The 27978-nt window shown below is 43.9% G+C and overlaps 1 protein-coding gene and 1 long non-coding RNA gene across 10 annotated transcripts in view; one reads left to right on the top strand and one right to left on the bottom strand.

Moving 5' to 3' along the window:
* The first annotated feature begins 2350 nt into the window (after positions 1–2350).
* Positions 2351–27978, top strand: part of LOC149523784 (uncharacterized) — a 27856-nt gene continuing 2228 nt past the window's right edge. Inside the window, exons 1-2 of one of the 2 annotated variants that reach the window (XR_012906582.2) lie at positions 2351–2853; positions 9688–9783. This is a non-coding gene — a long non-coding RNA (uncharacterized LOC149523784). Of the gene's footprint in view, positions 2854–8178; positions 9784–27978 lie in introns of those variants that run through there. The other variant, XR_016350417.1, reaches the window with a different exon arrangement.
* Positions 13751–27978, bottom strand: part of NOL8 (nucleolar protein 8) — a 27831-nt gene continuing 13603 nt past the window's right edge. For all 8 annotated transcript variants that reach the window (XM_089781089.1, XM_089781085.1, XM_089781086.1 and 5 more), the window contains 10 exons: positions 27451–27564; positions 22697–22816; positions 22302–22386; positions 21299–21443; positions 19770–19853; positions 19030–19319; positions 18129–18252; positions 15838–15908; positions 15127–15209; positions 13751–14361 (listed from right to left, as the gene is read on the bottom strand). In XM_089781089.1, coding sequence (XP_089637215.1) covers positions 14302–14361; positions 15127–15209; positions 15838–15908; positions 18129–18252; positions 19030–19319; positions 19770–19853; positions 21299–21443; positions 22302–22386; positions 22697–22816; positions 27451–27564 — 1176 coding nt within the window. In that variant the 3' untranslated portion in view covers positions 13751–14301. The remainder of the gene's footprint in view (positions 14362–15126; positions 15210–15837; positions 15909–18128; positions 18253–19029; positions 19320–19769; positions 19854–21298; positions 21444–22301; positions 22387–22696; positions 22817–27450; positions 27565–27978) is intronic.

Raw genomic sequence — 27978 nt, 5'->3', positions numbered from 1 at the left:
TCTGTCATATGATGAGGTACAGGAGTTAGTTCCTTGGCACATACGTTCCCCCATCTCCTGACTGACTAGGGTTGCAGTCAAAGCTGTCTCATCCATAGGATGAAGTGGGGCAACCAGCCCATGCCCTAGCACTTTGGGGAGCCCTTTATTTCAGGAGCATGCAGGGGGCAGGGAGGGGCTGATGCCTCTCCCACTTAAGCAGCTTAGTCTACAACTCTGTTCTTTCAGCTCCAGGAGTTGCCTGCTGGCTGCTGCAGGGTCCTAGAGCTCCACCCCACTAGCGTCACTCCAGCAGTCTGTGCAGGGCACCCTGATGCTGCCCCTGCCCTTCCAGGCTTCCCCCTTGGAGGGACGGACCTTTTTCTAGCAGTGGGTCCCTCTACCTGTACAGGGAGCCCTCCTAGCACAGGTGAGTGCCAGCAGCCAGGCTCTGTCAGAACTGGTGGCCTGCACAGTCCCATACCTCCCCCTGCTACTGCCCTTTCCCCCTTCTCCCAGCACTGGATGGGGGTGTCCCTGCCACGAGAGGGCCAGGCCTTGTCCCCCACCCCGAGCCTTAGGGTCCTCCTTGCCTTTCAGCTCTCCAGCAGCAGGTTCCAGCCTTGGGGTTCCCCCACAGTACCAGCATCTAGGGGCCCACAACCCCACCACCCCCCAGCTTTGGCAAGCTACAGAGAAGCAGCAGAGGTTTTCCAATGACTCCCACCATTTTATGAGCTGGAAAACTCAACATTTCTAAGTGCTCTAACTCTGAATGGTTACTCTGATTGTTTGGAAATCTGCCTCCTGGGGAGGCTGAGTAGCACGAGTGATCCAAATTTGGGGTTATTTGAAGAAGGGACCCCTACATTACAGGCTGCTTCCCAAATTGGTTTCCTTCTGTTCTGTTAGAAAGAGCAAGGTATTAAGTATGCCTGGATGAATCACAGGCAGGCTTCATTTTCATTGAGATAGACAGCTGTGAACTCACCCACCATCAGTTAACGTAACTAAGGATAAGCCAATCACAGCCCCATTGGACAAAAGGACTTTTGGAACAGATGCCTGGAGGATGCTACAGTTTATGAGTCCTGGGTGGCTATTTGATTTTGATGAGAATGTAATCCGCCTTTGGGGAGGGGCAAATCAGGCATGTGAATGCTCCCTGCGCAGGGATCAGGATTCAGAGTCAAAGGAACGGAGAAATTAGAGGGAGTGGGGTGGTGGTGAGGGGATTGTCAGGAAGGTAAGGTGGTAGCAGAAGACAGACTGAGTGACGAAGGCATATTTAACCTGCAGTCAGCAGCTGCTTTTGAAGTTCACTGTGAAAACACACACACACACACACACACTATCATGAGCTTTCATGGGCACAATCCACTTCTTCTGACGACCAATATGGAGCAAGAAGCCCAGAGTTTGAAATATAAAAAAGAAAAAAAGAGGGAAGAAGAGGAGAAAGAAAGGAAAAAACCCTTTCAATTAAAGTGTCCATGCTAAATGAGGCTGATAGAAATGCCTGATATTTAGCCTTTGTTGTCATTTGGGTGTTGACTGTAATGGCCCAGCCGGTACATGTCTTTGTTTAGACAGTGCGAGATAGAGTCAAATGTGCATATGAAGGTTAGTTCTGCAGAGTCTCTCTAGTTGATTCCTGAAATTGTTTTGTAAGCAAATAGCTACCTTTAAATCCATTCATGAGTGCCCGGGCAAGATTTCTTCTGTATAATATATGTTAAGGCTGTGGTTCTCAACTGGTGGTCCATGGTTACTTTTTCAGTGGTCCACGGGAACATCATCCAAAGTCACATGACGCGGGCCAAAAATCTGTTAGTAAGAAATAAATTTCAAACCAAAATGTTTGTTGTCTGCTCTTTTTTATCATGTCTCAAAAAGGAGGTGGTCCACGAAAATGTTTTGATTGGTCTTGTGGTCCGTGGACTGAAACGAGTTGAGAACCACTGCTGATGTTAAGGGGTGCCCCAAACAAGTAAGCCTGTATCGCCCTGGGCCCTGCACTTTCCTAGGGATGGCCCCGTTGGCAATATTGGACTCAGGATGTTGCTCCCCTAACTGTAGTCTTGGTAAATCAGGAAGAGTGGAAGCTGCAATGGGCCAGTAAAACCTTCATCCACTACCTCCTCAGATAAACATGCATAAACATTCTAGGCACATGACTTTGCAGAACCAGGCAACTTGCAGGCCATGGGAATTTAGGGCAGGAGGGTGTCACACACAGTCTTACAACTTGCAGACATCATGGGCCACAACTGAAATTCTATGGCACTAAAACCATTCTAACCACAATGAATCTCCTTGAGGTTGAAGTGGAGGAGGGGACAAAAAGAGACCGATTAAAAATAAGGGGGAAAGGAAGTGAGACAAACTCTTCAAACTTGTCTATGCTGATTGATTGGTTAGAAAAGATGTTGCTACACAGACAAACTCAGTCTCTCTGCAGTATCTAATAACCACATGTGTTCTAGCTGACTAATATGCTTATTTCCTTTTTGCTATACAGTGTGGCAAACTCTACTTGATTTGAAATACGTAGTAACTAATCTTCTTCGTTGATTTAAAAAAAATATTTTTATCCAATAGATTTTCCTGAAAACACATTAATATATTAATTCAACACCCTATCTATGTATAAGCAAAACCCTTGAAATACCTTTTATGTCTAACAATTCAAAGTTATCTTGCTTCAGTTCTTGTTTCCAAAGCAACAGAAGAATACATTTCAAATACCTGCTGATGTATTATCAGATGAAATTCTTTTGAAGTTGCTTGATCACTGGAAAAGGGAAAGACAGGGCCAAGAAAAGACCATTTCAAAGCATTCTGGATTGAAATTGGCAAGCAAACAAAACACTGGTAAGTAGCTTAGCAAACGCACTTCAATGACTTTTACAAAATCAACTCTTCCTATTTCAAGTGACATAATATAACTGGCACTGGTACAATTGTGACCTGGGTGCCTGACATTGCTGCCCCTTCCCCTGTCCTGTGGGTATATTTGCTGAAAGCCTGGGTATGGCTTGTCTGGGGATGGGTGGGGGTAGGGAACATTCCATGTTGGTTCAGTTATGAAATGGAAAACCTAACGTCCTTCCTTTTCTGCTCCTAATCAGTTAAGACTTAGAGTGTCTGAATGTTGGACAAACACGACAAAGATCCAGTAAGAGGCCTATATGTTTATCATGGGAAACACAGATGTCTGAGGTTGTTTATATGAACCTTGAGAAGGGTCATGGGAGTCACTGGTGTATTTTGATCTGACATGTAGAAAACACTCATGAAACTGATCCTGGGCAATGAGACACAAGCTACTTGGAAACATTAAAAATTATTTGCAGGAAATAAATGAAAAAAATCCTGGATAAATATGACCAGTCTCCTCTCTTCAAACATAAGGAATCAATTTTCAAAGGTGGAACCATAACATGTGTAACGAACCAATGATTGCACATATACATATGAGTCACAAAAGGGGATTGAACTGAGATCTCCAGCATTGAGAGCCCAAGCCAGTTGCAGTGAAAGGAAAGACTCTCCACACAGCCTTTAACCCACCAGGGAAGCAACCTGCCTGCCAGTAAGTACCTGGGGCCCACAACATAAAGCAATTATATGAAAGATGCACCCATTATACATGCACTACATTGGGGGGAGCACATATAGAGCAACAAAATAAACTGCAGGCACAGACAAAGCACTTAAACACTCCATGCAATAATGTTACTACCACTCCAAATTCTGCAGTCCTAAGGCAAGATTCCTCAGAGGGGATTCTACTTGGGAATTATAATTGGATAAAGACAACCAAACTGAATCTTCAATAGCCCTAATTTAAGTTATAGTGTCTGGGGCCATTATTGTACAATACGTACTGTAGTGTTTTAGATGGGCCAGGTTCTGCCTTTGAACATACATGCTATTCCTTTTGAAACCAGTGGACTCCATGTGCTTCTGTGGGCAGAAAATAGCTCTAATTATGGGATTTGATGGTAAGTACTCCCTGCAGGGATGAGGCCAGCGATGCATGGGAGGAAGCAATTTGCCTTCAACCTCCTGTTGTCTGCACTGGTGTTAACACTTCCACCTTAGTTCAGAATAGGAATGTCAATGAGTAATTGGTTGTCCGGGAAGCATCACCCTTTAAAGGGACAATGCTTATCAAGTAATGGTTAACTGGTGCCTGGGGGCAGCCCTCTGACTGCAGCCTGTCATGGGTGAAGGGCTGCTCCAGTCCCACTGGGCCCCCACATGAGGCTCCCAGAAGCAGTAGTTAGGGGCAGGAGTGGGGAGCAACCAAGCTAGAGCAACCCTTGCCTGCAGCAGGGGAGAGGGAACTACTCCAGCTCAATTGTGGCCCCCCGTCTGTCTCCCCCTTTAATCAATTAACTGGTTAAATACACTATGAATGGGGCTGTGTCAAAGGGCAAGACCCCTTGACGATCTGGATGCCCCAAAGTCGGGGTCGGTGCCCCCTTTTTGCAGGGCAATTATAGCTCATAGGCCCAATTGCTTTCAAATGTCTCTCTATCAGGGTAAATACGGCTCTAGTCCACAGTACATTTCCCTCTCTCGGGGTCACTATGGGCTAGTCCAAAGGTAAATCTCCCCAACTGCTAGGGAGCTGGATCGTTGTGGGGTGGGTAGGTAGAGGGACCTGCGACCTCCTGCTCCACCGGGTCCCAGCCCAGGGCCCAGTTGGCAATGTAAGGTTTCAGCTGAAGCATGCTGAGCTCCTGGAGGACAATTGTTCACCCTGGGCCACTTCCTACCAGCCCGGCTAGATGGGCCTTCCCAGATGGTTTTCCTGGTCAGGGCTGTCCAAGGGCTCCCTCCCCTCCAGCAGCCAGCCAAGACTGAGTGGCTCCCTGGGCTTTTATACCCAGCTTTCCTGGGAAGCATGCCCAGCAGGGCTGTAAAGGAGGGGCCTTTTTGGCCAGCTGGGCCAGGGCAACTCCCTGCTTCTTAGTGCGGGGGAGATACACCCCTTCACAGGCTGACACTTTTGTATGTGAATACCAGCCTGCCCCTAATTAAATTGCTTCTGATAGAAACCAGAGAGCTGTCATGGCCCCAACAATTAGGCCATCATATGGGCACTGTATGACTGCGTTTTTTTGGTAGGGAGTAACAGGGAATTTGCAGGGTGTAAAATGTCAAAATGTGAACCAGACAAAGTAGATGGAAAAACCCAGCTGACTTCATAGGATCATATTTACTCTCAAAGAATTTTGTACCTGTTAACATTATAAAGAACATGTTGTCTTTCACTGCTGAATACATTGTTATTATAGTAATAATACAGAAATGCCAATGAAAAGGCCAGCAGAAAAACACAGTAAAGCAGCAGAGGGTGGATTTTTTTCCTATCAAAGTTTACCAAAATAAGAATGATGCTGGGCACAGTTCCTGGACACCTTAAAAACTTTTGTAAATATTTTTTCTACATATAGATGATTGATGGAGAAACACAGTTCTGACTCTCCTCTGAAATACCAGTAAATCGGGTGTAAGTGAAGACGTTGCTCAGTTGTGCTTTCTACAGGCAGCTTCAGACGTTAAGTACTTGACTATGTTATGCTAAATTGTGTTTGTTACAACTATTAAATAAGGGGGAGACAAGCCTAGAGCAGGGATGGGGAACCTCAGGCCCGGGGGCTGGATGTGGCTCCCAGCTTGCTTGGATCTGGCCCCTGAGGCTCAGGGACCTCCCCCCTGCACTAGGAAGCCCTCACTGGAGTTCCAGCCCCTCAAATCTATGAGGCTGCCCCCCCTAGACTTTGGGACGCAAGGAGAATGGGGGGAGTGTCTTTCTCCTTCTCAGTTGAGCGCCTTGTCAGTGAGGGGTTTTTTCTTCTCACTTGTGTGCGGCCATTGACTGATTTTTCTGTGGGTCAGTAGCCACCGACCCCCAAAAAGTTACCCACCCCTGGTCTAGATCTTGTGTATCCAGAGGGGCCTGTGCAAGTTAATCCCTGAAACATATTTGAGTACTTTCTCCATATGGAAGTCTTTTGATAAAATGTAAGCATTAATTCTTAATGGAAAAATATAATCTGAGCCACACAAAAACCTAGCTAGCACTAGTTTTCAGGGTAAATGAGTTGAACAACCACCCAGAGACCTGTGCTAGGAAGGACATTTTGCAGAAATCCCAATTTAAGTTAATGTTGGAGCAGGAGAGGACTCTGAATGCTGCCGAAATGGAGTGTAAGCAAAAAAGTAAATAAAACGATCCTGCCTTTGCAAGGGCCAAATCGGAATAAATCAAAGCCTCCCTCTGCAGAGCTATAAGACAGGCTTGCTATAGCCAAGTTCCAAGAGAGCAAGTTCAAACAAATGGCCCAATTCTGAACTGCTGCCTTGGCATAATGGTAGAAGATGTTGTGTTATTGAAGATGTTGTTCTAACAATGAGGTCCTGACAAGATCTCATGGCATCTTCCAGAGAAGTAGGTACCCTGGCCAAGTTCCTACTGATTAAACTCTGCCTACCAGGAAACCCCCATCCCTCAACTAAATCATGTAGCTTCACCTACACAAGAACTTTTACTCTCCCCTCATACTCCAAAGATGGCATTTGTAATAAAGGGTAAAGTCATCCATGTATATATTGTTTAATCAATAGGACACATATTTGGGTAATAAGCACTATTTAAAGATCAGCTGTAAGATCTTTGGATCAGCTGTTTATCTACATTTCTTACAGGACTTTGGAACTTGTTTTTGTAAACAAACTTCTTCATTCAAAGTTGTAAGATTCCATCTCTGTGTCAGAAGTCTCTGTTTTTAATTTTCATGTTAACAACATAAGATATATGGGAGACTCAGACTTCACGCTAGGGTCTTCTTGGTAACACAACACAAGTGCTAGTGCTGTGCACACTACAGACGAGTCACATAATCCTCCCCAAATTATGGAGTCTCATTCAAACCTTGGGTTTCCTTTCTACCTTCCAACAACCAGCTTCTTCACTCTTTCTTAGCATACTGCTCAGGATCCACAAGACTGACATTTTGGAGTTCAGGAAGGAATTTTCCCAGTGGTCAGATTGGCAGAGACCCTGGGGGGATTGCCTTTCTCAGCAGATGGGCTGTCCCTAAGGATGTGTGGGGCCTGGGCAACCCCTCCTCTGCCCCAAACCCCGCCCCTGCCCCACTTCTTCTCACCCCTGCTCTCCCCTCTTCTACCTCTATTGCACCCCTTCCGTGAAGCCCCCTCCCTTGAGAGATGTGACAGTGGAGGGGAGCTGTGGAAGGCAGAGGGAGCTGTGGGAAGCGGAGTGACCCAGCAGCCTGCTCTGCTCTGTCGCCCACCTCCCAGGTGGTTCCCTCCTCTTCTTAGCACCATGGTGAAGTGGAGTGACCCACCTGGAAGATGGCTGTGTAGCAGAGCATGCTGCTGGGTTCCCACAGTTCCTGCCACTGCAGTGAGTGTGGAGGCAGGGGCGGACTGGCCCGGCGGGACACTGGGAATTTCCCTGTGGGCTGTCCTCCGAAGGGCTGGCCAAAGGGCCGGCTGGAGGCTGCTGGAGGAGGAGGATTGTGACGGGGTGACGCAGACCCACACTTTAAATTCCCCAGCGCCGCGCGCCAGCCATGTACAGGGCACGGTGGGGCCAAGGGAGTGCATGCGCGGCATGCTCAAACGCCGTGCAACAGGTGAGAGGGGAGATGCCTGAGTGTGGCATGACGTCATGGCCTGGGACTTTAAAAGCACTCGGCCCAGAGTGGCACCGCATGGCCCACCTCGAGGCCCGGCATGTGGTCTGGAGCCCTGTAAAGCAGGTGGGGCCTGATCACAGACTCCAGCCCCGCAAACTGGAAGGCAGAAGGTAGGTGGTGAGGGGGGGGGAAAATAGGAGGAAGGGGTGGGAGAGGAAGGGGCTTGTGCTGAGGAGAGGGGGGCAGGTCAGGAGAAGAAAGGGGAAGGCACCAAGGGACAGGGTGGAGGACAGACAAATGCCAAGGGACAAGTGTAGACAATGAGGAAAAGGGCAGGAGGGGAGGTGTCAGTGGGAGGGGGGACCGGGTGATGCTGGAAGAGGAGAGGGTAAAGGCACTGGGGGCTAGAGGGGAGAGGAGGAGGTGCTGGGAGAAGGCTTGAAAGAAGGGGTGGGCATGAGAAAGGCGGGGATGGGGCAAGTCATGTGTGAGGGCACAGGGGCATGAGGGGAACGGGGGCAGAGGGTGATGAGGGGGTGGGCATCAGGGAAAAAGAGGGCAAAGGGGGCAGGGGCAGTGAGGGAAGGGGGGGCACCAGGAGGGTGCAGGGCTAAGGGAAGGTGCAGGTGCCAGGAGATTCTGGGGGTGAAGCAGAAGGGCAGACACCTGCAAGGGAGGGACCAGCACCAGCAGAGAGAGGCAGGGCAGGTGTGTAGACGGAGGTGTTAGGAGAGGAGATGAGGAGGGGTAGCTCACATGATCAGAGTGGGGCTACTGGAGAAGTGGGCACAGGGGGGAGAGAAGGGCTGGTGGAGGGGGGCAGGTCTCAGGAGGGCTGAGGGCAGTGAGAAAGGCAGGAGTCCGAGTCAGGACAGCAGAGGAGGGTGAGGGATGGGGGGCAGCAGGCACCAGAGGAGCTGATGGAGCAAGGGGAGGAGACATGGCAGCAGAGGGAAAAGGCAGAGGTGTATAAGATATTTATTAATAACTTGGGTGCCACAGTGGCACATCCAAACAAGCCACATGGACTCAGTACTGGTGCACAACACAAAATTCATTCTGCTCATGGGAGGAAACTCTTGGAGGGAACACTTCCCCCAGCCTCTCCGCCCCCGAGTTAATGTCACACACGTTGGGTTAATGCAATTGCAGGATAGTTGCATGAGGGGGGTTTGGTGGGGGCCAAACTAATCCCTATTGGTAGGAGGATGGTGGGAAAAGTCCTTAGAGGGGTCACATGACACGTTTTACTTCTGGTCATGTGTCCATCTCGCCCTGAAAGTGTTGCCTCCAGAGGCCTGGCTAATAGGAGTCGGGGGTGTGGCTAATGGGGGTCAGAGGTGTGGTTAGCAGGGGCCAGGGGTGTGGCTAATGGGATCAAAGAGTAAATTTAAAAAAAAAATTTAATGTGAAAAAGTGGGCTGTTCTCAACCCATTTCCCGGACCTATTTTGATTGCCAGTCCTCCCCTGTGTGGAGGGACCAGCCACTGTTGCTTCCCTGCACCAGGTCTCCCGGGTAATCCTGGGCCTTGCAATCTACTATCAAGATGAGGATTGTCCCATCCACAGGATGGTTGGGCTGGCAAGCACAGGGCCCCTAAAGCATGGGGTCTGGGGCAACTGCCCTGAACTGTCCTATGGGTGGGACGGCTCTGCTCTGCAGCATGGAGCACAGATCATGCATTGATTTAAACTGATGTGGAGTGGATTGTCAGGAGCTTGAAGTCTTTAAATTTGAGGTCTTCAGTAACTCAGCCAGAGGTTATGGGGTGATTAGAGCAATGGCAGGTGAGGTTCTGTGGCCTGCAACGTTCAGGAGGTTAAACTAGGTGATCATGACAGTCTGGCCTTCAAGTCTCTGAATCCATTGTATTCCCTCTTCCAGAACCTTACGAGGCCCTCAGTAGTATGAAAGGCTTTTCTTTGCCAATGCAAATAAATCCTCTCTCCATACTGTTGTTCCGGCCCCTCGGACAATGCATACTTCTCCCTGTGCTATTTGTCTAAGAGCGGCCTTTCTTCTTTCAGAGAAATACAGCTGCCACTGTGACGGTGCTTTACAAATACTGGACCAGATGAGGAAAGAAACATCTGTGGAAGATACATCCTAGAGAGGCTATAATGGTGAGTGGGAAGCAGTTTCAGTATCTCCTCTGATGATTTTGCTGGTGTGATTGACACTCAGTAGGGCTAGTATATAGCCTTTTGGAGTCCCTGATCTAGGGCTAGGGCTGCTAGGTGCTATTACAACACATATACATAAAATAACAGTAAGAACAGTGGCCAGGTTGAGATGGTGGGGGCAGCAAGAGGTAGGAACGTGTCTCTTCAGCCCACCTCTACAGACAGGACTCCAATACTAATACTGAATTATCAAAGCAATATTGGAGAGAACCGCCTGCTCTGCTCAGTGGTGACTATTCTCTGGGGCTGCAGTAGGGTCAGTGCTTCACCAAGTTATTCATCTCTAGTGCTAACAGGCTGCTTCTGTTCAGTGCCTGGCTTCCTGGAAAAGACTTCCTGCAAGTATCTGTCTCATTCCCGCTGCATTTTGTTAAAAATCTCAGCTACAATCCTGTCTTTTCCCCCATGCATCACTCTGAATTTCTCTTTCCCTTTACTTTTATTGGGTATTGCACTCTATTGCTTTTCCTACCTATTGTGCAAAGTTAAATTGTTTGGATGTAAAATATTGTACAAAGTCAGATTCTATTGCCCTACAGTCTGGGCTGGTCTTAAATAAGAACCTCAGAATTCATCTAAAGTTGATTTAACACTAAGATTTAACATTATTGGGTTCCTTCACTGAACAAGCCTGATGAGTTGCTTAAGTACCTGGCAATGTCTGAAAGATAATAAACAGGGGGGCACTGCATGAGTAAAACTGGGTTCTAAGGCAGTTACTTCTGAGCACCTGATTGGCTGATCAGGGGGCGTGGGGAAAGGGAGGTGCTTGCACTGGCACACAGCCAGGCCAAGAGCTGCAACTGCAGAACCCAGGCAAAGGAGGGGAGTTCACACACCAGCCACTCAGAAGGGAAGGAAGTTCAGAAAACACAGACATTCCCCTTTCAAGCAGCCTCTCTTCTAGCCAAACCTCCTTCTGGCAGGGGGAAGCAACAAATCAATTCTCCCTTTTCTTCCAAAGTGCAGTTTGTGTTTAATTAGCTGGTGCTGTCACAAAGAAGGCTGGAAAGTTTGGGAAGTGGAGTTGTGTCTCTGGGCCAGCATTTTTGGTAGGCACATTTTAAAAGGTTGTGTGAAACTAACATGAAACATACTTGCCCTTGTGTGACTGCATCCTCTGAAAAGAAACTGGCCCCTTCCCCACTCACTTCATATCCCTACAGAATATCTCAAGGGGCTGAACTGAGGTAGTAGATTTTGGGTAATTCCACAAATGCATTTTTTTCTTTTAATAGGTATCTAGATTTCCCCCAGTTTTCTCCTTTACATTGACATTCTCAGCATTTCTCCTGCCCCTAAAGACCAAGTATATACAAGAAAAAAGAAGATAGTTTGCATTAAAATCCTAGTGGAGATGAGGCTATGGTAGTTCAAACACAGGCCCTGCCTTTGTTGAAAATGGCACCATTGGAGAACTTGTATTTTGTGGGCATTGTGCCTCCCTATTTCGCCAAAGACTCCCCAAGCCCTGTACCCACGTCCCGCACTCCCCTTACACTAACCCCTGCTCCCTTCTTGCACTCCCTACTCCTAAACTGTGCCCCCTTCAAAGCCCAACTGCTTTAGGAAGGCAGGATAAGGGATGCCCTGAAGAAAGGAGGGGGGGGGGGGGGGAGGAGGCGCAGGCTCTTGAATGGCCATGAGGCTATGGAATCAGCCTCTGAAGCACAGGGTGGTGGACTCCAGTCCACACCCCCACCCCAGGCCACCACTCCACTCATGCAGGAAGCAGCCAGGCATCCAACACCAGTTGCCCCAGGGATGGAACTGGCACCCTTTAGGGAGGCAGGATAAGGGACACCCTGAAAGTAGGGAGGAGGGGTGGGTTCTGGAGTGGCCTAGGAGATCAGGCATTTCCCTAGGGAGCACCAATCACAACTCCCCTCCGCCCAGCCAGGCAGCCATCAACAATTGCCCCATGGATCAAGCTGGTTCCTGCATTAGGAAGGCAGATTAAGGGACTCCTGGGAGGTGAGGGGTTCTGGATTGGACAATTGCCTGGGGAGCCCAGGGTGGTGGGTACAAATCCAGTCCTCTCCCCACAGCAGCTCAAGTCCCACTCTCCCCTACACCCACCAAACCTGGGAGTGACCAGACAGCCAACACAGACTGCCCTAGGCATAGAGAGCTGGCTCCCACATTAGGATAAGGGCATCAGCCTCTGAAGCACAGGGGTGGGGGGCTGGAGTCCCACCCCCTTCAGCCCACTCAGACAGTGGCCAGGCAGCCAACACCAGTTGTCCCATAGATAGAGCTGGCTCCTACATTAGGAAGGAAGATCAAGGGACACCCTGAAGGTAGGGAGGTGAGAGGTACTGTAGGGGATAGGGTATTTGTGTGGGGAGCACAGGGTGGTGGGGTCAAGTCTCCCTGCTCCCACTGTGGGAGTGACCAGACAGCTGTGCCAGGGTTGGTGCTGGCACCTGCATTAGCAACATAGGATTGGGGGGGAGGGCTGCTGAAAGTAGGGAGCTGGGTGGGATCTGGAGTGGCCTATGTGATAGGGTGGTTTCCTGGGGAATGCAGGGTGGGGAGTTTGAGCCCCACCCTAGGAACATCTAGGCAGCTGTTACCCAGGGATGGAGCTGGCTCCAGCATTAGGAAGGCAGGGAAGTGTGATAGGTTCTGGAGTGGACAAGGGGATAAGACAAGATTTGTTTATACAACTGGGTGTATTTAACTGTTTGAAGAAACTCAGATCAAGTCAGAGAAAAACATTTTGCTTATTTCTGAGAGTAGGCAGGGAACCTACTCAGATGCCTTATTCTCATGTAACTATGAGCCATGATTCAGTCCTCAGAGCAGCTCATGTTATACCATGCTGAAACAGTATCCCACCTTCTACCTAACAGGTTTGTAAGTATCTTGGTTTTTTGGGGAGTAGGGGAAAAAGGTGGCCATATTGCTTCCTTTCAGAATGCATAATTCTAGTGAAGGCTAGAAGATGAAATTAGAACTAGAGATTTGTATGTCAAGTGACTTAAATCTAGCAGTAGGATATAGCTATTTCTTTACTGGAAAAACAAACAAAACTCTTCCTTCGACTACAACCTCACACACAGTAGGGCTACGTCTACACTGGCATGATTTTCCGGAAATGCTTTCAACGGAAAAGTTTTCCATTAAAGCATTTTCGGAAAAGCACATCTAGATTGGCAGGATGCTTTTCCGCAAAAGCACTTTTTGCGGAAAAGCGTCCGTGGCCAATCTAGATGCGCTTTTCCGCAAAAAAGCCCCGATCGCCATTTTCACGATCGGGGCTTTTTTGTGGAAAAAATCATCTCTGCTGTCTACACTAAGACTTTTGCCCGAATGGGAGCAACATAGTATTTCCGCAAAAGCACTGACAATCTTACATGAGATCGTCAGTGCTTTTGCAGAAATTCAAGCGGCCAGTGTAGACAGCTGGCAAGTTTTTCCGCAAAAGCAGATGATTTTGCGGAAAAACTTGCCAGTCTAGACACAGCCTAGGAGGTCACTGAATTCAGATTTTGAGAAGAGAAATATTGTATCTTTGCCTCTGCTTGGGTTCCTTGGCATACCTGAGCATGTGTCCGATTTTTACTGCTTTAACTCAACCAGTGCCAGATTGTTCCTTGGCCTCTAACATTTCAGCCAGAATGAGCTGGTTTCGGTCTCCCTTTAGTCTATCATTGCCACTGTTAAAGAGGCCACAGACATTCACCTTTTCTATCAGTTGAGGAAGAGGCTAGGAACTGACATCAAATCATTTGTCTCTAGTCAGAGCACAAGGATGCTCTGTGTCACAATTTTCACTTAATTAAATCAGATTCCTGATTGTAATTTGAAATTCTTCAAAGGCAGCTGCTAATCTTAAAAAGTTTATGTTCTATATAATGGTATGAATATAAATTACTATGTGATATATCATAATTCAAGAGCAAACACACAATCCTACTAAAAGTTGTCAAAGTTTTATTCATGTCTCAAACATTTTATAATGGAAAGGTAAGTTTTGTGTAAAGTATTAGAGTTTGTACACATTTTATAAATCTTTTCAGTTATGTACACAATTTCATGAACTTCTTGTGCAGTATTTTTTTACTTTGGTAATTACAGTAAGTATTGTGAATATCTGCAAAATAAAACCTTAAAGGTCCTGTATCTTGCTCACTTCAGAATGCCAATCCCACAAGTTGCTGAGAGTTTCTGTGTTAAGAGTTGAATGGTTTCAACTCCTGTCCACTTCAGGCACAGTTGCAGATTCTCAGCCTCTTGCAGAAATTATCAACAGGTACCATAACAATTAAAAAATCCAACTGCACAAATAAAAAGTGAGCATATTTACAGACCTGTTTCTGACAGTTTATTTCCAGTGCAGATGCAATATTTTTTCTTGTTATACCTTTGAAAGATCACAAGTTTGAAGCCAGACATTTCTATTTTGTTGTAATTCAATACGTGTTTATCAAGAACCATTGCTGGCTAACTCTTTCATACATATTGCTTTGTTTTAACTTTTCTTCTTGCATCCTTATGTTTCTTACGGCATTCCTGGAAATATCAAAATGTTAAATGGCATTAAATGCAGTTAGGAAACCTCACAAATTTCTCTTTTAAACCTCCTTCACTTTTATATTTATAGTCCTGGAGATTTCTGCAATTGTATCATGTCTCCAAATGCAACTACAGGCAGTCCCCGGGTTACATGGATCCGACTTACATCGGATCCCTACTTACAAACGGGGTGAGGCAACCCCACACTAGCTGCTTCCCCCCAGCAGACCAAGGAGACGCGAAGCTAGCACCCCCCACCCCCCAGCAGACCAGGGAGACGCAGAGCGGCTTTTCTCAGCAGACACCTCAGCTTGAGAATAAAGGACTGAGGGAAGTGAGGTGTGGGAGAAGAAAACTGAGCTCTGGAGAAATGTTTGGCTAGACTTTCCCCTACAATATGTACCGGTTCCGACTTACATACAAATTCAACTTCAGAACAAACCTACAGTCCCTATCTTGTACGTAACCCGGGGACTGCCTGTATTGCAGAATTCCCCCAGGTCTTAAGTTAGCCAGCTTTGGCAGGTATCAAGAGTTTAAGTGATAGGACATCAAAATACAAATTGTATATATTATATAGAGGCAAGTTAGTTTTTATTTTATAAAATTCCATGGTCTTGGTAGGATATTAGCTTATTCTGAAAGCCCAAATTATTAAATATTATTAAAATGAATAAAATAAGCTAATTTTCAAAAGCAAATCCCCCCTCCGTCACAATGAACTCTTTCAATGGTTACTGAATTGAAACTTTAATCACTCACCTCAAGTAACAATCTACATCTGTTTTCCCAATTATCTTTTTCTTCATTGAGGTTTGATGATCTGCAGAATAGCTTAGGACCATCTACACAAAAGATTCATCACAACAACTTTAAGCCAGGATAAAGACACCTTAATAGTTTTCTTTCTTGCAAGCTTTAGTTTGAAAAAACTGGAGCAACATTATAAATTAATTTGAATGTGTGTGTGAAAAGTTGCCAGGATAGGCTAATTGGAATATATAATACATTGTTTTAGCTCACATTTTAGTAACAAACCAGTAGAAATATGGACTTGTGTCTGTTCTTCTAGACTGATTGACCTAAAACCTTGCTTCTAGCAGTTTAAACTCTGTAGATGCATTAACCATACATTCAAAAAACCCAAACATATCTGAAGACAATGTAAACTCCACACTAAGCAATCCTGCCAAAAAAAGCAAACTTAAGTGACTTTCTCCAACAAGGCTTGGGTAAGTGGGAGAGCTCTGCAATTAATCCTCAAGCTGCTAATTTGTTGTAGAGCCCAAAGTGTCTCAATCGTTCTCAATATGCAGCTTTTACCACAGCACTTTACATTTACAAGACACTGAAACATTTTGCTTAATTGCTTAATCCTTACACCACCTCATGAATTAAGTAGTATACTAATTTTGTTACAATATCTCAAATTCCATCAGCCTGTAGGAAAAACTGGATTAAGTTCAGGTGTACCTTTTAATCTTTCATCATCTCTGGAGAAGAAGAAAAATCTACTGGTTTTTATCTGTGGTAAAGACTGAGACCTGCAAAGATGAATAAAGTTCAGTCTTTATCTGAAGAACAGACTGAAGAACAAAACAATACTATCCCATTCCAAGTGCCAAAAATCATCCTCCATGAAAGGCAAATTATTTTCTATGTTTTTAAGCTTTTTAGAGTTTATAAAAAACCTTTCAATGTGTAGAATTTAACAGTTTAATTTATACTAGTAATACTAAAGCTATGGGATGCTTTGTGACAAGGTGATTTGCTTAACACAGATGTGAAAAGCTAACCCAGGGCTGGGCAAAATATGGCCCATGGGCTGGATTCGACCCAACAAGCCACCGGATCTGACCCTGAGAGCACCATGACAAGACACTTACGCAGCAGCTGCGATTTAAAGTGCAGTCCATGTGGCTCTCTGCTCTGCAGGGAGGGGGAGGCTTCATGTGATCTCCTGGTCCCCAGCCCAATCCTCAGCTCCTATTGGCTGGAAGCCGCTGGCCAATAGGAACTGACCCCAGCCAATCTCTCAGCTCCTATTGGCTGGTTGTTTCCAGCCAATAGGAGTAGAGAGATTGGCCTGGCGATTGGGGGGCAGCAAAAGCCTCTTTCCCTTCCTGGAGCTGAGAGCCATGTGGAGGGAACAAGCCTGCAGTTTAAAGTGATCTGGGCTGCAGCAGGCAGGGAGCACAGCCTGCCTTGGGGGTGCTGCAGGACTGCTGGTTTAGGTAAGCGCCTCCCAGTCAGAGCCTGCCTCTGGCACCCCTGCCCCTCCTGCACTCCAATTCCCTCCCCCAGGTTACCATCCAAACTCTCTGCACTCCCTGCCTCAGGTCACAACTCCCTCCCAGACTCAGTATACACTCCTCCCACAGGCCAGAATCCTCTCCTGCAACCAAACACTGTCCCAGACTCTGAACCCCAATCCCCTGCACCAGATCACCTCCCAAACTCTCTGCAGTCTGCACCCCCTTTTCCCCTTCTCCCAGACTTTGCCTCACCTCCTAGACCAGTGCTCCTCAACGTTGCGTGGCTGCCAGGCACCTGGGGGCGGGGCCGCTCACACGCCATGCTTCCAGGGGCGGGGCCATGCATGTGCTGTGCTCCTGGGGGCGGGGCCACCCACAAGCCATGCACCCGGGGCCAGCACCGCGCATGTGCCGCGCGCCTGGGGCCAGGGCCACCCATGAGCCACATGCCCCGGGCCGGCACCGCACATGCGCCCCGGGGCCGGGACCGCCCATGCGCCCCGGGCTGGCCATGCAAATGGGCCACGCGCCCAGTGCTGGGGCAGCCCACATGCCCGGGGCCAGCCCTGCGCATGTGCTACATGCCCAGGAGAGGGGCCGCCCATGGAGCCAGTACCATGCATGTGCCGCGTGCCGGGGGCGGGGCCAGCCCAGATGTTTTGGCGGGCGCACACAAATGCCCCAGTGGGTGCCATGGCGCCCGCGGGCACCGCGTTGGGGACCACTGTCCTAGACCCTCTCTTGTACCCATACTCCCTCCCTGACCCTACACCCCAGTCCTCTGACCCTGGTCACAAACCCCTCCCTTCACCAAAACTCCCTCTCAGACCCTCTCCTGCATCCCAGTCCCTTACCCCGTGTGCTCTTCTGCACCCAACCTCCATCCTAGACCATGCATCTCCTCCACAAAAAAGTGTGGTCCTTGACCACTCTCAAAAACCATGGAGTGGCCCCCTCACCAATAATTATTGCCCACCCCAGGTTAACCAATGGGGGTTGCTCCAGCCCTGAGGGGCCTGTCATGGGCGGGGAGCTACTCTAGCCTGGCTGAAGCCGCCCTTATATATGGTGAGCGGGTCATTCCAGCCCGCCCACCCACCCTTTCTTTAATTGGTTAACTGTTAAACATCATAACCAATGATATGGGATTTTACATCCCTACTTACCAACAGCTTGCATGTAAATCTAATTATTGGACAAGAACAAAAATATTTGTGTGCAGTAATTTTTTTAAATATTATATTATGTTGCAATGCACGTGAGCTATTGAGCAGCATTTACAAGGCAGGAAAGCCAGTTTTCACCTTCAGCTGCAGTCAAATCCGTGCATCTGGGAATTTTCAGTGTAGAGCAGCAACCTGCCTGGTGGACAGTACAGAACTCAGTTTTCCAGCATGAGAAGATGCTGTGGTGGAAGTGAGGGGTACCAAGTAAAAGGATTTTTCCCAGCTGCCACACAAATACTGACAACAAGTATATAATAGCCACAAAATATAAAATTAGATTTACATGTCTTTGAAGTTTTCACTTTCAGAAGCTTCTGGCTCATCTTCCTCAGAGCTGCTGTCCTGGAAACGGGGATCCTCTTGCCACGATACTTTTGCAGGTCTTATTGTTTCAATTACATAGGGCTCTGCAATAGAACCACCAAGAAGTCTGATTATTCCCCTAACTACAAAGTGAAACATCTGTTTAGATAAGTACAAAGTATCTGATTTGAAAAGGACACTTTTTGTGTTTTCAGAAGGATACAAAGCATAGAAAGATAGGGAAAATCTACATATTTCCATCCTCAATTCTACAGCCAATATCATTTAAGCTTAACATAGAGAATAGCAGATTTCTTTTGGAGCCAGTAAGTGTTACTTTTCTTTAGCTAGGGGGATTGCTGTTAAAGACCCAGAGGATAAGCATAGTGCCTAGCCAGCATTCTCAGCTTTTGCTGATCTGTCAAAGAAGATAAGGGGACAAGAATCCAAGTCTTTTCCTGTATGATACAGCATATTATTCAAAGCCAACAGCATGATGACCAATTCCAAGTAGAAAGCAATTCTTTACATGAAAATTATGATGCTCACAGACCAGCTCACTTGTTCGTTAATACTATTCATGATAGGTGTTAGATTTGTAAGAATATGTATAGATTCTGTAAAATACTGGACGTTGCTCCACGCATTAATCTTACTTGTAATGCCTGTGTACAATGCTCTGAGGAAATATGAAAGTCTTGCTTAATAACTGTAAGAATTTGCTTCAAATATTGCTTACGTGTCCATGAGTACTGTTTAATCTGTTTGACAAAAGGATGATTTCATACATCCTGGTCTGTCATTTTAAGATTATATTTAATAAGCGATTCAAACCTTAGAATAATAAACTATTTAAAGAGTACCAGAACCTGCATTATTACCTTCTTTCACAGCTGACTTGTTCATATCATCACCAAAAAAGGAAAATGTGAAGCCACTAGAGTTTTCTTCTGCATTATCCCCAATATTATGCTTTAATGTGTGATCATCAGCCAGAGTTGATTCTTCTACATCATCATGTTTATCCCAGGGTACTACTTCACTTTTTTCAGCTGCACATTTTACTGACCCAAATGCTTCTTTTAAATCCACAGCAACATCATAGTATATTTCTTTAGATACTTCAGGCAATTTCTCTGCCTCTTCCCTTTTCTTCTTTCTTTTAGCTTTACTGGAATTATATTTATTTAAAAAACAATTAAGCACTGTACATTTGAAAGGTATGGGGTTTTCTTTTGGTTGACCTTTGACGATTATTTGTATTACTTATAGGTGACTTCCTATTGAGGGACTATATGAATCCACTATCAGGTTGTCTGCTATTCTTCATAATTGTTTTCTCAATTTTTCAACTATTTCCTCCCTTCAGCATATACAGATAAGAGTAAACAGCAGAAGGGAAAAGTTAACTGTCTGATTTTGAGAGACCAGTGACTATTCTGATCTTTTCCAAGCTGTACTAAAAGGAATCTTTATAGTGTCTAAAATGTATTAGTGATTGGGAGAGCTGCAAAGGTGGCAGGAAAGCAAGTAAAGTGACAAGCTTATGCCCCTGCAACGTTTGAAAAGTAGTCCTCAAGGGGAAGAAAAATTGTCGTGCAACTACCAGGAAGTGAATTACCTTTCTTTTTCTGTAGTATCTGTTTTCCTTTCAAAAACTGCATGGTCCTGCCTTGTGGGGTCATAGCGCAAGGTATTAATATCTCTATAAATAAGAAGAATGACAAGAATTTAGAGATACTGAAGCTAAACGTCTAAAAATGTAACAGCTGATAATTAAAAAAGTCATTGAATTTATCTTATTTGTGTTCACTGGTAGATTGATATTCACTTTTGTTTTTATATAGTAAAAATGATTAGCATTATGAAATCAGATCAGTGTGGGCTACAGTTTGTACTGTAAATAGGAAAAAGATTCCACATAACATTCTTAACATCTAACTATTAAAGTATTCAACATTAAAACACCTGCCAATCGTTCTCTATGAAACAATGAAGTTAACAGGTACATATATTATCATCATTTGGAGGTTTATATTTGGAGATAACTTCCAAATATATATAAAAAAGGGAGATTCCCCCCTCATTCAAAGCTGAAAATGTTAGTGAAATTAGCTAATGAAGCCCAAACTTTAGATCAGAAAATATAGCCTGATGGTAATATTCCATCCAGCCTAAGACAATGCAAAATAGTCAACCAAATATTCTGTTCTCTTGCTCTGTGAAATTAAACATTGTTAATTTATGCTATCACATAAATTAACCCAAACAAAATAGTTATTTAATTTCTAGGCTGGCAAGAATAGGAAAGGACGCCATTGAATTAGTTAAGAAAATCTTTAGAAAATACATATAAATCTTCGTAAGATTCATACAACGGTAAAATTGGTAGGGATCTGCCACAATACCCAACAGGCCTATACACCAACAATGGAAGTTGGGCCTGAAAATATACTGTTTGCAAAATACTTCAACACACTTGAGGTGTTTCAGCCCAAAGATGAATTTCTCCTCCAACTATATGGATTGAAAAACAAAAAAGAGATGAGTTTTTGATATGTATTATTAAACGTGTTGTAGTTAGAAATTGTGACTTCCTCGGACATGTGCGATGGGAGACAGAATTAATTCCTAACATACTGAAGAAACATCCCAACAGTAGTAAGGACAGGCTATGCATGTTACTGTATATGGTTTTACAAAACAATTCTGTCTAGGAAAAAAATTGGATATTAATGATGAGCAGAGATGGCAATTAGATGCTGCCAATACCATCCATGAGAGGCTAGTAAGAGAACCAAACTCACGTTCACTTATGATCTACAGAAATCTTAATTCTAGCCTCCAAAAATCATTAACTTGCTATTTAACCTACTGTCCATTTTGAGACTGTCTTTCTTTGGATGCTAAAAGAAAAGCATATGCTCTGGTCTCATGCACAATGGCAGTATATAAATAATGATTTTCACAAATGATATAATTTGTCACACTGGATGGGGAGCCTGAAATCAAAGCTGACCTCCTTCACATGTCATAAGGAGGAAGAGAAATTTGTTTTCAGTAAGCTCAAAATAGAGAGTAAATTATGTCACAACAGAAAATTATAGTATTCCTAAGATTTAGACTTCTTCGCTAAAGCAGAATCCTTACTTGAATTTTTTTATATTTGTTGTTAGTTTGCTTGATTTAGGATGTTGTAGGTTAATCTGCAAGAGACTTCCCAATATCTCTAAATTTTTCTTTTTCTCAGCAGCAATTTCATTTTCCTCATCCATCTTCACTTCCTTTGTCTCTTCTAGGGAAAAAAATATTAACACAGCTATGAAATGACTCTTTTACAATACCAGTAAGTTAGTTAAGAAGCTCATAGAATTTTAGTTGAAAAGGTGTGGGCCATGTTTTCCTTATTTTAAAACTTCTTAAACAATGCATTTTGTTTTCCTCTTGAAGTTATGGCAAACTTTGCTTAGATACTGGCATCAATTTAACATGAAAGATAGAAATTTAAACATTTTTCTGTCCCATAACTATCTTCTATTTTATAATCATTATCCAGATGTTATCCTGGGGATAGGCACAAAAATATTTACACGAGAAGGAGGACTGGCTAAAAAAATTGATTTTTTTTTTAACATGGTTGGTTGGTTGGAATTTGTTTTGTATTGATAGGGTGATTCTTTTGTTTTTCTTCTCAGGATATTTTTGTATTATTCAACCAGGTCAGCTGACAACACTCCCTCTTGTGATCATTGAATAGCATGGTAAAATAAAATCCAAGTATACCCAAAGGATACAAAAATAAGCAAGGTTACTTTGGTTAATGGTATCCTCAAATCTTGCAAAAGATGCAGATTCTTTATTATAGGATAGCAAAATAAATGTGTTTTAAAATGTTGATTTTCGAACAAAGAAATACATGCCAAACTAGAGTTTATAGTAGCTAAATAGGCCATTTCATAAATATGTGCTCTGTTTACAGACACCAGCACTACTTGCTTTTACAATTATTTTCCCATGGAGTTAACGCAGAGAAGAGAAATGTGTACTAAGTATTTCTAAGAACTCATCATACTTCTCTATTATTACAAAGTAGCTGTTACTAAAAATAGCTGTGAAAGAGCAAGTAATGGAAAATAAAAGAAAAAAGCTTTACCTTCCTCTTCACTGTCACTTTCAAGGAACCGAACATCCATCCGGAATCTTTCATCTGTGCCAAACCGTGACTGTAAACGCATGAGCTACATTGATAACAAAACAAAAAATTAAATGTATGCAATCCAGCAGCTTTATAACAAAGAAACAAGCAGTATTAGTCTTAACTTGCATCATGGCCGTGTAAAGCTTTCACCGTTAGAATCTGGTCTAGAAAGCTCTTTTGAAAATACCATTTGACTGCAGCTTGAGGACGTAGGAAAGAGAAATTACACCATTGAGATAATGTTATTTCCTTTATATCTAAAAGGACTTTTCCAATTCACAGATTACCATAACTTTGTCAACATCAGCCTTTTCAAGTAACTTCAGATACTATTAAATAGGTTCACTAACCTTCTCACCAGCTTTGCCTTCAAACTGGGGTTTGATTTCAAATCTGTCATCTTCTCCTGCAGCATCCTGCTCATCCTCACTGCTCTCAAATAATTTCCCAGATATTTTACTAGTAAATCCCTTAATTGTTTAAGAAAAGCAAAACACACAGAAGAAACAGATTTAATAAGTAGTTCTAAGAACATTATCAACCAATACCCATTTGTTTTGTATTTCTTTCCAAATACAGCTAAAAAGCATTCTTATGACACCACATTTACTTCTACTAGTTACTGATGTCCACATATATGAATCATTGTAAACCAGCTGTTAACATCTTTTTACATGTTCTGAAACAATTCTTTGCTATTTTCATTTTCATTTGATAGTTGTGATCATTCAAGTGTGGCAGGAGCAAATTTCTGTACATAATTGGGATGTAAAATCCCATTTAATCAATTAAGAACGGCCATACTGGATCAGACCAAAGGTCCATCTAGCCCAGTATCCTGTCTGCTGACAGTGGCCAATACCAGATGCCCACAGGGAGGGAACACAACGGGTAATCCGCACTTGATCCCTCCCTTGTCACCCACCTCCAGAGAAATAGAGGCTAGAGATTCACTAGATTAACCAGTTAAACCTTAATTCTCTAGTACATAGTAACTGCAGTTTATGATTTTATTTTATAAGTTACCATGATGCTGAATCAGCGAGAGGCTTGCTGACCTGAAAGCAACTCTTAATTACATATTAGGAGAGTATCAAAATGGCATGTCCTTATAGATAGTTATCAAAGCCATGTTAAGTTGACTAGAATTCTTGGTATGTATTCCTATATTGTTAGAGAATCAAGAATAAATACTAATTGTATTTGTCTGTTTATCTATATCTTATTAGAAGTTTGACTATGTGATTAATTAGCTGTCTATAATGTTTCATTACTGAATTCTATTGATTCAGAGAAGAGGATATTATGATTTTGATAGGACTTAAGGCATAATATTATTATTGATCTTATTTCTCTTTGAAATGTGTAGTAAACTACCTATGAACTGTTTGATGGTTAATTACCATATGGTAATGAATGCAACTAGTTACCAGGATATGCCTAGGAAATAGAAATTAGCTTCAAACAATAATGTAAGTTACCTAATCATGTAACAAAGGTCAGCTGTGATTATCTGCTGTCAAGAGACGTGTTCACTGAACCTCAGCTATAAAGAAAGCATTGGATCTGATCCTATTTTAATGGACATCTCTTGAAATTTTGACAGGGAAAGACTAAGCCCACAAAACTGAAGTCTCCATGTTTATTCTGGATTAATCCTACAATTCTCATAGATGAATGTGAACAAACTCTGCATATGGGCTGCCTGTTGGACTATAACCTTTTAAATGGATTATGGAAAGATTTTTAACAAATCAACAGCCTCACCATATCTACAATGAATCTGACAATTTTATTAATATCTGTATGTATTAAATCCTCATTTCCGTTAAATAAGGATTGGCTGTAAGTGTGTATTTGGAACAGATCTGAAACATTCATTGCTCTAGTGGGCAAGGTGTTCAATCTCTTAGGTCTGGTAGAATTTCATATATGGTGAATAACATTTTTAGTAGCCCACAGTAATAGAGTTGGCTTTGTGAGTGGGAGCCAAAGGCTTAAAGGGTAAGGCTCCTCCAACCCAGTCATTGCTGGAACTTGTGGGGGCTGAGGCAGGGGCACCTATCATGCAGTCTGTAACCGAAAAAACTTAGAACAGCAAGTAGTCCTGCAGCACTTTAGAGACTACAAAACTGTGGATGGTATTATCCGTTTTCTGTTAGTCTACATTTTTTGGTTAATCACTAAAGTTATCTTTAGCGGAGTTGGGTATTGGAGGCACTGTTTTGCAGTGGTTCCGGTCCCACCTGTCGGGATGCTTTCAGAAGGTGGAGCTAGGGGGTTACTATTCGACCCCGTGGTGATTGTGCTATGGGGGTGCCGCAAAGTTACCTCTTGTCCTCTATGCTGTTGAATATCTACATGAAGCCGCTGGGAGAGGTCATAAGGAGTTTTGGAGGACGGTGCCATCAATATGCAGATGACACCCAACTCTATTTCCCTGTGACATTAGAACCAGGTGCGGCAGTGACTGATCTAAATTGGTGTCTGGAGGCAGTGATGGTTTGGATGAAGTCAAATAAGCTGAAGTTGAACCCAGATAAGACTGAAGTCCTGTGGATCAGTAGGCCATCTGTTCGTGAATGTAGCATGGCACCTGTTCTAGACGGGGTTACTCGCCCCTGAAAGAACAAGTATACAGCTCGGGAGTCCTCCCGGACCCTTTTTTAACATTTGAAAATCAGATTTCTTCAGTGGTCAGGAGAGCCTTTGGGCAACTTCGTTTGATCCGCCAGCTGCGACCCTTACTGAACAACTATGACTTGGCCACAGTGATCCATGCTCTTGTTACATCCCGACTGGATTACTGTAATGCACTTTATGTGGGGCTGCCTCTAAAGAGCCTTTGGAAACTTCAACTGGTCCAGAATGCGGCTGCTTGAGTTTTAACTAACACTAGTTATACGGAGCACATTATGACAAGTGCTTCGGCAGCTGCACTGGCTTCCGGTATGTTTCCGGGCACAATTTAAGGTTTTAGTTATGACCTATAAAGCCTTAAATGAGTTGGGTCCAGAGTATCTGAAGGACTGTCTTCTTCCATATGAACCTACCAGCTGGGGAGGCTTTGCTTCGTGTTCTCCCACTTGTGGAGATAAGATTAACATCTACGCAGAACAGGGCATTCTCAGCTTTTGCTCCCAGGCTGTGGAATTCTCTTCCTCGGGATATTTGCATGGCGCCAACTCTAGCGTTGTTTTGGCGTCAGGCTAAAGCCACCCTTTTTATCCGTGCTTTTATTAATGTTTGAGTTTGTATGTGTGTGTTCCTCCTCTCTATATGTTTTTAGCTGGTTTTGTCCCTCTAGGGTCTCATTTTAAATTTTAATATATATTTGTATTGTGGGTTTTTTTGTAAGCCACCTTGAATATTTTAAATAGAAAGGCAGGGTAAAAATATTTAAATAAATATAAAATATATAAAGTGCTGCAGGACTGCTCGCTGTTTTTATAATTTTTTTAGTTAAGTAAAGTTAAAGGAAAAGGTCCAAAATGTACTCAAACTACACTTTTAGTCAAGAGGGCCAATTTAAAATGTATCTTCTGCTTTGTAGGTCATCAATGAAACAGATACATTGCAGATGTAATTTTGCCACAGTTGCTCATGTAATAAGCAAATATCCACTTTTTCTGCACATTTTGTTCTACATTCTTCATGGACAGTTTCTAGAAGAATATGCCTATTCATACAGCAAAAGCCCATATTCATCTAGGCTGTGTCTACATTGGCACCCTTTTCCGGAAAAGGGATGCTAATGAGACCAGTCGGAATTGCAAATGCCACAGGGAATTTAAATATCCCCCGCGGCATTTGCATGACAATGACTGCCACTTTTTTCCGGCTTGGGGTTTTGCGGATAATAAACCCTTTTTTCTTCTGTAATTCTCTATCTTTCTGTCTCTCTTGTAGAGCTGGAATAAGGGATCTTCCGGAAAAGGGTTTATTTTCTGCAAGATCCCGTCTAGACTGGCGCTCTTCTCCGGCAAAACCCCAAGCCGGAAAAAAGTGGCAGCCATGTTCATGCAAATGCCGCGGGGGATATTTAAATCCCCTGTGGCATTTGCAATTCCGACTGGTCTCATTAGCATCCCTTTTCCGGAAAAGGGTGCCAATGTAGACACACCCCTAGTATAAAATTAAAAAAAAAAATCTTACATTACAGTTAATAATAAAATACAAAACATTTCTGCTCAGTTACCAAAACTAATAATTAAAACAAGGCTCAGTAAATGTGAATGTATTATTGACTTGACAAGCATAACCTGTGCATTTCACTGTCATTTGTTGGCTGGAATTACTCCATCCCAAATAATGTAAGAGCCAGTGGATAGATTATAGAATCATGAATTCCAAATTTCCAGTCCTTTTTCCAGCTCTGCCACTTACTGAGCACAATATGGGACAAATCAAATCTTCCTCCTTTCATTTAACTGACTACACTGGAAAGTGAAGCTCTGGCATAACCACATGTAAGCCATCCCACCGTCCTACCTTCAGGGCCTCCCTTATTCTGCCTTCCTAATGAGGGAGCCAGCCCCAATCCTGGGGCAGCTGGTGTTGGTTGTGTGGCTGCACCTGGGGGTGGGTGGGGGAGGGAGGGGGGAAGAGGAGGATGAGCAGAGAAGCGGGGGGCAGAACTCGAACGCCCAACCCTGCACTCCTCAGGCAAATGCCCTATCCCCTAGTCCACTTCAGAACCCACCCCACCTCTCTACCTTCAGAGCCTCCTTTATCCAGCCTTCCTAATGTGTGACCATTACTCTTATGGTTTGTGAGTTGTGATAGCCTGTGAACATTGCACTGCTAATAATTTATACAAGCTATTTTATCCAGTAGAGTGCTTGTTTTTCAGTTTCCATAAGTATACTCCAAAAGTTGCATCACCCTCAATTTATAAAATCATGTTTTTTAAAACTTTACTGATATGCATTTTGATATTTTGTCTCATGTTTTATATCCATTAACAGAAAAGGAAAATATTGAAGATTTTATCTGGAATTCTGAATACCAATAGGTGTTGCTCTTCAGTACAATACATGCCAGCGAGCTAGGGAGGTAAATGCTCTCTAAGAGATTAGGCTGCACTTGTTTTTAAGACACTTACTTTTCCTAGATTTCCTATAGTTGCTTCTTCTTTAGACTTCTCTTCTACTTCAGGTTCACTTTCCCCATCTGAATCAAATACAATGTGCTTATGTTTCTTTGCTGACTGGCTATCCTGGAAAAAGAGAGACACTGTTAAGTTTAACGTGTCAAATATTGGTTATATACTGCTGGGCACATTTACAAAAATGTAATTAATTCACCTATTGTGTTTTCTGGAAAAAAATCCCATCATGGAAGTATACATATTTTGGACTCATCCTAAAAATCAAACTGGCAAATAAGATAGACACTGCTCTTAAATATGAGTCAAACTTCAGAGTACACATACTTGAGATAAAAGACAGGACTGTGCAGCACTTTAAAGACTAACAAGATGGTTTATTAGGTGATGAGCTTTCGTGGGCCAGCCCCACTTCCTCAGATCAAATTGTGGAAGAAAAGTGGCATGACCATATGTACACTTTGATCTGAGGAAGTGGGTCTGGCCCACGAAAGCTAATAAACAATCTTAATAGTCTTTAAAGTG

This window comes from Pelodiscus sinensis, chromosome 11, assembly GCF_052426305.1.
Source record: "Pelodiscus sinensis isolate ZL-2025 chromosome 11, ASM5242630v1, whole genome shotgun sequence".
In the NCBI taxonomy this organism is placed as follows: Eukaryota; Metazoa; Chordata; order Testudines; family Trionychidae; genus Pelodiscus; species Pelodiscus sinensis.
Note: the sequence above shows the minus strand (reverse complement) of the source record. Positions and strands in the feature narration are given on the sequence as shown.